Here is an 11,705-nt window from a genome sequence, read left to right on the forward strand (position 1 = left end):
TGAGTGAAAAAGTAAAAAATGACAGTTAACATAGAGAAATAACGATTAAAAAATTAATTTTTTGGGTAAAAAATTAGAACCAAACGGAGGCTTAATTTTGAAGAGGTTTGTAGTTAAATTCTTAGCTATGAATTTTTTTCATTTCTTCTTCTTCTTTTTCATTTTTTTTTTAATAAATAAAAGCCCAAATTCAATTATTTTACACAAATGGGCAAACAAGTCCCCACCACTTCCTAATTCTACACAAACGCCCAAATAGCTGCAATCCCTCGTAATCTCTCGCGACAAACGAACATAGTTCATCCCCAATCCCCATTCGCGATTGGAGAGAAATAAATCCAAACTTGCCAGTCACCGTGAGCCTGCCGGTCTCTTTGATTCATCGGCGCCACCGGAAGTTTTTTACTTCGGTTTTATTTCTTTTCCACCATTGCTAGGATATCTCCAGTCTTCACTTTCTGTAAGTTTCAAGAACCCCTCTGCTGTTTCGCATAATCACATTGTTTGGCAAATTGAATTTGTTATTACTTTCTGGGAATCATTTCATTGTGATACATACTGTATGTATCCGTTTACGTATCTTCTGAAATTCGAGTCCTAATTGCTCCTGTTATAGTTTAAATTTCCCTCACCACCACGGCCCACGGCGCCACCGGAACCAGCTCCAGTACGTCCCTGATTCCCCGTTCACACGGCGGTCTGTTGTTTCTAACTTTCAAAGGTAAACCCCTAACCTTCTAATTCCGGCTTCTGACTGTTTGATATCATAAGGGGATGATGACATATAAAATTGTTGCTCAGTGATGGTTGATAGGAGTGAACTAGACTCGGGTAATGGTTGAGAGAGTTACCGCTCATAATTTCCACCGAGCATAAATGCTTAAAATCATTGTGGCGAGAAACTAACTCTGGTAGAAATTTAAATATGAATGTTTTAAGTAATTAGTCATATAATAGATTAATAACGACCACTAGTAAAAATGACCAGAAGGGCGGAAAATCAGAGCAGGGTAAGAAACTAACGACAGGGTAAAGGCAACTTTCAGTCCCTTTAGTCTCCACAGATGCATTAAAATGGACTTTATGTAGCACTGCATCTAGTCACACTCCATTGTGTGTCTCTCATGTTTTCTATTCGACCCCTTTACTTGAATATTGATTTCAATTTTGAGCTATTATAAGAATCTAACGTTAGAGATTCAAATTTTGTTCATGCAGAAATGGCGGAAAATGTGGTGATGGTAAAAAATGAACCTTCCACCAACCCCTGCTGCACTGAGGTAACTTTTTTGTTTTTCTCACTTCTGCATTTGTTTACTAGATATCCAAGCAATGCAATTATTGGCATTCTTTTTATAATTGTGTTGTGTGTGATTGCAGTGGAAAAAGCAGTACTTAAAGCTGCAGGAGAAGTACTCAAAGCTTGAACTGCGTCGAAATGCTCTTCGAGAAGGCATCTCCATGGTCAATGAGAAATTTGATTTGATTGAAAAAGAAAATAAAGTTCTTAAACAAGGTAAAAATCAATGTTTATCTTTGCTGATCATTTGCATTTCTTGTTAATTTTTAAATGTGCAATGACGAATAATAATTCAGTTCTTGAAATTTTTGAATTGTCTAGGAGTTAAAAAATGGTAGTAGAAATATAAGATGCCAGTCTGATCGAGATTGTGTAAAGAACAAAATAACTTAAATTTGGTATAGGAAAAATGAGTGTAATTTTTTGAAACGTCTCTGCAACAATGTTTTCTGGTTGTAATATCACTTCTCTTTTCTCCAGCATTAGAGGGTCTGAAACTGCAGGCAAGCAAGGATAAAGATGAGAAAGAAAAAGAATCTACAATGCGTGTTTCTCTGGAGAATGAGGTCTATGCTCTGAAGGCTGAGTTACTCTCATTGCGGCAGAATGGTAATGCAGCAACTCAGGAGGCAGATGGGGCAGCATTGAAATTTCAAGAAAGTCTTGCTGCTGCAGAGACAGAGATAAACCGACTTAAGGAACTTCTGGACAAAGAGATAGTAAGAGCTAATTTGGAGAAAAAGAATGCTGAGATGGGGAAGAAGAAAGCTGATGAAGCTTTGAAGAAACTAAATGCGGAAAAAACGAAGGTTATTAAAGCAAAGAAGCTGGCTGATATTGAAAGGAAAAAAGCTGAGGAAAGTAGACTTCAGCGGGAGAAATTAAAAACTGAAATGAATGAAGCAAAATCAAAGTTGGCTTCGGAGATGTCTAAAACTGAAGAAGCAAATAAGAAAGTTGAGTCAGAGAGACAAAGCACAATTCAAGAAAGAAAACGTGCAGATTTGGCAATGGCTGAAGCTGAAGAGCTAAGGAAACTTGCGGAAATGAATTTGAAGAAGGCCATGGATGAAAAGGGTAGAGTGCAGCAGTTGTCTCAAATATTGGTAAAGGAAAGGAAAGAGGCTGAAAAACTAGAGAAGGACATAGATGAACGTATGTCCTCCAGGACATTGGGTACGGCTCCCTTTAACCCCTCTGAGAGGCATATAACGGCTAGAAATGTAGAAGGAAAAGGTGAGCATTGTTCGGAAACAATGAAGTCAAGATGCTTAATGTATGAAGAATTGGAGAAAAAACTTGTGGAGAGAGATCATATCATTACCAGGGAAAAAAGGCGAGCAGATTCAGAGATGACGAAAGCAGAAAAGCAGAGGAAAATTGCTGAAGCACATAAAAAGGAGGCCATACATGAAAAGCATAGAGCCAATCAACTATCTCGAGAATTAGAAGACAATAAACAAAGGATGGAGCAATTACAGAAGGAGTTGCAGGAACTAGTTCCTTGTAGAAAATATGCCAATTCTCTGCTTTCTGAATATAATAAAGTGGTTTCTGAAACTGCTACTACAAAATTGTTAAAGAAACAGCTGAAGTTTGAAAAGATGCTTACAAAGCATGCCAAAAAAGCTGCAAGAGCTGAAATAGGTCGCAGTAATATGCTACGCCAGGAATTATTTCAATTAAAGCAGGAGTCTCTTCAATTCCAACAGCGCTTGGATACATTGAATGATAGTTTCCTACACAGCGATGAAGGTATAGATGAGGTGGAAAAGGTTAGTTTCCTTTTACCTTAATTATAATCCTCATTTCTTTTGGAATTTGGGGTACTTTCTTCTAATAAGTAGGTCAATTGTATTTATTAATTGCTGGTATATTCAAGGGTGAAGCCCGAGGAGGGCTGCCCACTTAAAACCCGTCCCTCTCATAGCCCTTCTACTGCAGGGTAAAATTCACAAAAATGAAATTCATCTCAGTTTTCTGGCTCCACCTGATGTACAAATTCATTTTTTAGTTTATATGAAATTTTTCTTTAGATGCTTCGGTTCGTGAGCGCATGTAAACCTTTAAAGGGGATTTTTATCTAATAAGCTTTAGGAATTGCTGGAAGAAGATTTTCATCTACTGATAAGCTTTAGAATTGATGGTTTTTGCATTTATTCTTGTGAAGGTATGGTAGGATTTTTATATGTGTGTAATACACCAATTTTAGTTGAGAGTGCTTAATTTTTATTATTAGTAGATAATGAATTTCAGTTTATCCAAATTGGATTTGTTTGTGAAGCTAATTACTAAATTCAGTGCTTTCTGTCTTGATTATGTAAAAAATATAGCCCAGGTTTGAGCCCCATTAAATTTATAATACATTTTTCTCTCTTCTTTTTGACTACACATTCTTCAATAAAATAATATGACCAATAAACCAAAAACTTTTACTTCTTTTTCAACTACACGTTCTCCAAAAAAAAAAAAAAACACTATTTTAAAAATTATAACATCAAATAATGGGGCCAAACGTGGGCATAATGAAGAAGAGAAATTAGACCGTGTTTGATGGGCTTTGAATTCCATTTTCTAACTTTTTTTGTGTTTGATAGGACATTTTTTCCGTGGAATTTGAATTCTTTGTTTGTCTTGGAAATTGTGATTTTCTTGATTTTCCTTGAAAGCCAATATGGTGGGAATTGGTATTCCAACCCACTGTTCATTTTTTTTGCTTTTTTTTTTTTTTTTTTTTTTTTTTTTTTTTTTTTAAAAAAAAAAAAAAAAAAAAAAAAAAAAAAAAAAAAAAAAAAAAAAAAAAAAAAAAAAAAAAAAAATTTTTTTTTTTTTTTTTTTTAATTGACAATTTTCATGTAAAACAAAGTTAAACGAACACCAAAAGATAAATGATTTTCTCGGTTTATTTTTTTTGGCAATGGAAATAAATTTCATCCCGAATACTAGTAAATTTTATCCCTTTAATTGATAATTTTCATGTAAAACAAAGTTGAACGAACAAAAAAAAAACTTTTATTTTAACATTTTCTATATGGAAAATTATGCCAATCAAATATAATAATTTACAATTTTCAAGAAAATAATTTCTAGACAATTCAATACCCTGGAATTCGTTTTTAATTCAATTCAATTCCGTCTTTGCAATCAAATGGGCCCTTAGAGAAATTAACATAATAATGCTTTTTCTTTAAAAAATCTGCAATTCATCTGTTACAAAATTCATTGAACAGACTCTCAGCAGATGCACAATAATCCCTTCTATGTGATTTTTTTATTATTTATTTATTTATTTATTTTTATTTTTTTCAAAATCCCCCAGATTGACTAGAAGAAATTCATATCTAGCTTATGCCAATTTTTTTTTATCTCATTATCTTTGTTTTGTTTTGCACCCTGAATTTTCTCTTTGGTAATGTACATTTGCAGACATTATGAAGATATTTCATAGTAATTTAGTTAGAATTGTTAGCCAGGTGGTAATGTGATGCATGAGGAAGTAAAATTTTGAAGCATTATTTGCATTGATTATGGATCGCATCTTCTTAACATTATCTGTTGCACTTAGATTTCATTACAATGACAATTGATCCGTCATATGGATTGGCTGTCAAGAAACAAAGTGCTGCATTATAATTGTGTTGAAAACATTAACAAAATGAAATCAGAAGAGGATAATTGTTATTTCACTTCAACACCGGACACTTTGATTGTTTTGCACTTCAATATTGTTATCCAGTGTAGGACAGTATTAAGTTGACCGTCTTCGTAAGCTATGGTCATTAACATGTTATTGTCGGTTTTTGGCTGTTTTTGCATAATTTATTGTTTTATTTTTTAAGTATTTTATGTGTATTTGAGGAATTTTAAACATATATGTCTAACAAGAATGTTGTCAATTGTCATCTCTGTTCTTTATTATCACGCATCATTCATTTTTTAGATCCAAGGCCACACTTTCGATATCAGCTCAGTTGCCATGGAATCACTTGCAAATTCAGAGGATTCAAAGAGTTTTATCATTTTTCAAACTATATGCATCCAAGCTTCTGAAAATTACTGGTATTAGGTATATTTTGCATAGGAGTTTGTGACTTTTTCTAAATTTCATCCTTCCTGAACTTCAGATTCTAGTTTAGGTATATTTTGCATAGGAGTTTGTAACTTTTTCTAAATTTCATCCTTCCCGAACTTCAGATTCTAGTTCCGCCTCTGACTATAGCAATGGTGTTTGTGGCTCTAGCTACTTTAACTCCTGCTAGTTGATTTTAATAAGAATATGTCAGATTGTGGGTTGGAGTAGAAATAAATCACACATCGACAGTGCAACTTGAACTTCCTCTGTCTATGTTTGGTATGAAGTGAAGTGAAAGCTCCTGAACTTTTTTTCTTGTATGTCATGAGTCTTGAGGTTGTATGCATACTTTAATTTGAAGTACTTAGCGTTTATTCTCACACTTTTTAATAATTTTCAATTACAAATATTTTGGTTTTTAAATGGGAATTAGATCGTTTTGTAACGAAGGAGGTGATTGTGTTTTACAGATTGGCAACTTGAGTGTCACAAGAAAACATATTGGGTGGAACCCCTATCAGATGCAATATGATGGAAAAAATGAGATTGTTACCAAGCCTAGCTCCACGGCCAGCACACCGGTGATGGGTTCTGACCCATTGAAGCAAAACATAGAACGCACTACTTCCTTGCGTCCTCTTTATGTATCAGGTATAGATTCTAAATTGGAGCCTCTGTGTAGAGTTTCCAACAGAAAAATGTTACAGAATTCTGCCCTAAATTCCAGTTTGGCATCTTTTTCTGATAGACCATTCGTGGGCTCACAGGACAGAGGTGATATTACTTTTACCTCATCTAATAAACTATCAGAGTATACATCAAATGATTCAAACCTAGAACCAACTATATCCAGATTGTCTGGTGAGACAAGAAAAAGGTACAATCCAAACTTTGCAGCAATAGCAGAAGACAGTGTTAGGAGTCCTATTAAAGGCAATGATGCTGAAAGGGGAGCTGGACATTGTAAGAAGAGGAAAAGAATTGATGAAGCTGTTGAGTCCATTGAAAATTTGTATTATAAGGGTCAGAAGTTGCACGAGGAGGTATCTGAGAAACTCTCTTTACTTCATGGTATACTCATTGATCAAAAGGATGATCCTATAGAGGAGAACCTGCAAGGAAATTCTTGCGGAAAGCGTGTTAGACGTCACAAGAAGAGAAAATCTTCTTGTGAGGAAGCAATAGCTATCCATCCTGTTCATGATGCTAGTAAGGGAAAAAGCATGATCGATAATTTAGAAATTAGAGAGTTTGATGTCTGTATGCCCGATTCACCGCCGGTCCGTAATCTAGCTCAAGCTGATCGTAAGGATGGAATGGATAATTTCTCATATATACCACTAGATTTTGAAGAACTGGCAAATCATGACCATATGAAGTTGCTTGACTTAGATAATGATATCGATGAAAAATCTTACCGTGCAGCTATTGCAACACCTCTATCCCCCACTTTACCCGATATTGAGTTTCAGGAAAATGGGGCACTTGAAGCACATAATTCCAAGATGCTGGTGGAAGAGAGTTTGTACAAGGGATTACCAAATCTAAAGGATAATCTGGCACCAAGTTGTAGTGTTGATGCCCCTGATGTGGGAATGGATTCAAATAAGTTGAAACACTATGGCATTTGCATTTCCAAATTGCAATCAAATGAATATGATGTTGATTCATCAAAAAGTCTAACTGGCAATGAAAAAGGTGACTTGGATGTTGCTCATGTGAGCAATGCTTGTCACCAGATCAATGTTTTGTGTGGGAAGTTGGGGATATCAGATAAATCTACTTGTGGAAACAAGAAGTTGATGGTATTTAGTGAAAACATGGGTGCGTCCACATGTGACAGTGGTCCAAAATATTGTGTTGTTTTTTCAGATAACAATGACAACGGCAGCATTTGTAGGATATTACAGACTATCAATTGTTATATGTCGCAGTACTCGCTTTTCTTTTCAGCAGATGCTTTCCTTCTGAGTATTTTGCTTGCTCTTTTGGAGGCTGAAAGTCTTTCTTCTAAGTAAGTGACTTGTCTTAGTTGGTAGACAACATATTTTAATTTCTTTGATGTTTCCAATTGCTTTGTTGAGTTAATTGTGATCCGTGGATCAAAATCATTGAGGCCCACCTTTTATGACTGTTTTACATAGAAGTTTCATATTCATGAATTCTTTGTTCATTATGCATGTTCGTTGAGTCCATAAATGTATTAACAAATCCTGCAAAACATCCTCATCTTGTGTATGATGCTTCAGTGATATGCTCTTAAAAGTTCTCCTTGGTTTTCACTTCTCATGTTTTTGTCAACCTCACTGGCACATTGTTTGATGTGTTACAAGGCCACAAATAAGAAGTTAATTAATTTTTCTTCGTTTCTTATCTCTTTCCAGGGAGAAGGTCTCCGTTTTCTTCTCATTGTTATTGCATAGAATTTCGGAGTGTGAAATGAAAACCATAAACTTGGTTAGCAATGATTCAGTGGCTTCCTTGGATACATTTTCTGGACACCTTCTTGCAGGTGCATGATCTTGTCTTAGCATTCTTAAATTTCTTGAACTCCTGACAGTATTTCATTCTTCTATTTCATGCTAATTAGATTTATGGTTTTCCATGCAGTGCTGTCAGATGTGGACTTGAGAAGGATATTTATGGAATCATGCAACTTATTTGAACTGCTTGATCTCATCGAGGATTTCCTTTTACAGAGAAAAGTTCTGGTCTGTGGTGATTTATCATCTGAGTCAATGCTTGAATGTGTTCCAGAAATGAACCCTGTCATAAATGATAACATCAAAATGTCAGTTAAAGCTGCTTCATCTCATTTATTGGTTGCTGGTGCTATTTTATTAGCATCATTATGTAAGGCAGTTGGCCACTTCGGTTTTGTTTGTGAGACTTCATGCAATATTTTAATGATGGAGAAATTTGACTCCTCAGTGTTGCTGACTATTCTTCATGTTTTTGCCCATCTATGCGGGTCCAAATATTTTAACATAGATCAGTACAGTGTTGCGATGACAGTTGTAAAATCTTTGGTTATGTTTCTTGAGAAGCAGAATCATTCAACTGTTTCCACATTTTCTCAATCCCTAGTTGGCACTCCATCTAAAATCTGGTCATGCAGCAAGTGCCCATTTTCTGAGGGTTCTGTTTCTATGGATGATGTTGCATCGCTGCTGTTGGACAAGCTACAGAAGTATGCTGGAGCTTGTGTTTGGCCAGAGGATTTGTTTGAATTAGTGAATTTGTTAGTTCCTGAATCATTGCCCTGCAAGGAGAAAGCTGACGAAGTTTCACTCCATGGAGAGATTGTTATCCCAAGTTCAATTTCTGATGAATTTTTACACAACTTCATTGACATTCTTTCGTTATTTGAGCTCGTGGCTTTTTCCATGGTAAGAATCCTCCCTCCCTTCTGGAAATGTTTTTTATTTTCTCAAAGTTTTTAAGGTATTTAGGCGTCATCTGAAATTTATGTGGGCTATGATCAAATTTTATCACTGTTGTTTCTCATAAGGATTTTACTTCATGCAATGTACTGTATCTCAGATTTTCCTGCCATTCTTGAACTTGATTTTAGGTCTTGCATTTTTCTGGTGTGTGAAAATTGAACTTTCAGTTGTATCTTCTTCAAATTTTAGTCTTCTCATCGTTTATCAGGAGTGGTGTACATTCACAAAGGAATATACGATTCAGGATTAGGAATTAGGTTCATTTTTGCAAGACTGTACTGTCGGTGTCAAGAGAAATAAACGATTTTGAAAGGATCAATTGACGAGATAAAATAATGTGCTAGTGCTCATAAAAGGGCTTGCAAGATTTCTGTTAGGTTTTGATGTATTCAAGTGTTGATTTCCAAGCTGCCTTTGCCTAGTTTCAGTTGCCAGGGGAATCTTATGCATAAATTTATGGCTTGCTATAGAGAAGTTGATCTTCATTCTTTCTCCCTTTCTTGAACTGATGATGGAATTGTGGTGACAATAACACTGAATTGAATGAAAATGTGGCGGTGCACAGTAATCATTCTGATGTCTTATTTATGTTCTTTGGAACACATTTTGAAACTTCATGCATGAAATTTAGAATTAAAAGATTTTTCTTGTGAAGGACGTTTTGTTGTAAGGTGTGGTTGCCTTGTATTCTTTTCTTCTCTTCTCTTTCTTTTTTGTGTGCGCGCTTGCACGTGTTTGTGTGAAGGTTCACGTGGATTTAGGGATTGTATGTTACTTGATTTGCTGATGACTTTGTACAAAATTTGTGATTTGCTAACCTGCCGTGAAAAATATCAGTCCTATTATTTTTCTCTTTTACCATATGGGTGTTTATGATTTAGGGAAATGTTGCTTGGTAGGCTTATATAATTCTTTGAATTTAATTGTACTTCTATTTCCTTTTCCTCCTTTCTTTCTATGGTGGATCCCCTGCTCTTTCGTTCCTTTTTTCCTTTTTAGTTGAAAGGGGTAGCTGGTGGGACCGTGGGATTAAGCATCCATAATTCCGTATAGAGCAAAAAGCTAATATTTTTCATCACAATTCTTTGGTTCTTAAGCCCTTGTTTGTCTACCATTATTTCAACTCTTTTTGTCTCAAACTCATTTTCAACAACACATTCTCACAATAAAATATTTTGCACATATATCTAAAAACTTTTTCTTACTCTGACCACACATTTTCCAGAAATCCACTATTCCAACACTCATTTTTATTGAATAGTGGTAGACAAACAGGGACAAGATTGTAATGAGTACTGAACTTTCTTAGTCATGCATACCGTTGAAAATGATGCATGTCTAAAATGTAAGCCTATTCTCCGTGGATATGGAGGCCCCTTTTTTTTTTTTTTTTTTTTTTTTTTGTTCTTAGGATTATCATTTTTACTTTCCTTTCTTAATTATGCATACCTTTGAAATGATACGCGTCTCACTATGTGCCTATTTTCTCTCTTGATATGCAGGGCTGGGATTGGACGTTTGACAACATTATCTGTCAACTATTGGTATTGTTAGAAGCACATGTCCTGGGATGGTTTTCTATTGCTATCATCACACTTCTTGGTCAGCTTGGGAGGTATTCTGTTACATGCGAATTTTAATATGCTGATATGATTGATTATGTGCTAATGCATGCATCGTAGCATGATTATTTCCATATCTTGGTCAGTGAACCATAAATTCAGATTCTAAAATTTGTGCATCATATAGTGTACAATGCAAATTGTCATCTGTTATAATATCTGGCACCTACATCCTTCCATACCACTAACCAGTAACCACTATCCTGCTCTCCCCTGTCACTCTATCCAAATCCCTCCTCTTTTACCTGATTATTATATATTCCCTCTTACATTATTGAAATCCTCAAACGTAACCGAGCCCTAGTGTAAGCTACTTCCCTTAAATTCACTTGAACGAAATATCCTCAATACGAGTTGTGGATTACCATGTAGGCATGGTTGAAGGTGCTTAAGAAGACCTTTTTTTCTCTTTTTCTTTTCCCCCTTTTCGACAGCGCTTAAGAAAGACATTTTAATTTGTTAGCAGCAAAGCAATTTCTTAATGAACGTTGTGGTAGTATTGAGAATGTCGTCCTGTCCATTGTTAGTCAACCATGCTTCTTTTCATTGTCCTCTATGAAAGTTATCATTTCATGTTATGCATCTTATTGAAATATTTATTTACTTGATTACTACCATGCAGGCTTGGAGTCAATACTCGTGGATACGATGACACTGGAGTTGAGAAATTGAGAAGCTGGCTGTCTTCGTTTTTGTTCAGTGCTTCAGGTAAATTGAGCATTTCCGTTCAATTTGCAACAGTAAATGCTTTATTTGGTGTTATTCCTATCAAGTTTGAAGACCTTGTGGAAAATAAAGATGAAACTACGGCAGTTACAAGTCAATCCAACGCTGCCAATTGTGTTAGGAAGTGGTTTTTCTCTCTGAGTAGTAAGCAACAGTCGTCCTTCAGGCTTCAAGCTGCTACTATGACCAATTGCAAGACTGGGCCTCCCTCAAGGAAAGTATGTTGTGATTCAATTTTGTAATCCAATGCTTTGACTTTCTGTAGTGTCTTTCTGTTACTCAAGATTAGTAGAAAATTTTGTTGATGTACCATTCTTCAGAAGAATGCTGTTTTCACCGAGCAGTACAAAGAAGCCGGTGCCAGGTCTTTTTGTGGACACTGTCACTGATTGTCCGAATCTGGTTTTGGGATATACATATATGTTTTCACTCAGCAGTTAATGAATACCTGAAAATGGTTTGAATTTTTGCTTGATGCTGTCTCGTCCTTTTCTTTCTATCATTACTTCTCTACTACATCTCGTGACACTTTCTTGATG

The 11,705-nt window shown here is 35.4% G+C and overlaps 1 protein-coding gene across 1 annotated transcript; it reads left to right on the forward strand.

The window, feature by feature from the left end:
• The first annotated feature begins 226 nt into the window (after positions 1-226).
• Positions 227-11,682, forward strand: LOC111396842. The gene is made up of 10 exons (XM_023023383.1): positions 227-460; positions 617-721; positions 1,219-1,280; positions 1,381-1,516; positions 1,781-3,075; positions 5,843-7,386; positions 7,757-7,884; positions 7,983-8,761; positions 10,321-10,433; positions 11,063-11,682. The coding sequence occupies exons 3-10, from the start codon at positions 1,221-1,223 to the stop codon at positions 11,406-11,408; spliced, it is 4,401 nt and encodes a 1,466-aa protein (XP_022879151.1). The 5' UTR covers positions 227-460; positions 617-721; positions 1,219-1,220; the 3' UTR covers positions 11,409-11,682.
• The last annotated feature ends 23 nt before the right edge of the window (positions 11,683-11,705 follow it).

This window comes from Olea europaea, chromosome 7 (assembly GCF_002742605.1).
Source record: "Olea europaea var. sylvestris chromosome 7, O_europaea_v1, whole genome shotgun sequence".
Lineage (NCBI taxonomy): Eukaryota > Viridiplantae > Streptophyta > Magnoliopsida > Lamiales > Oleaceae > Olea > Olea europaea.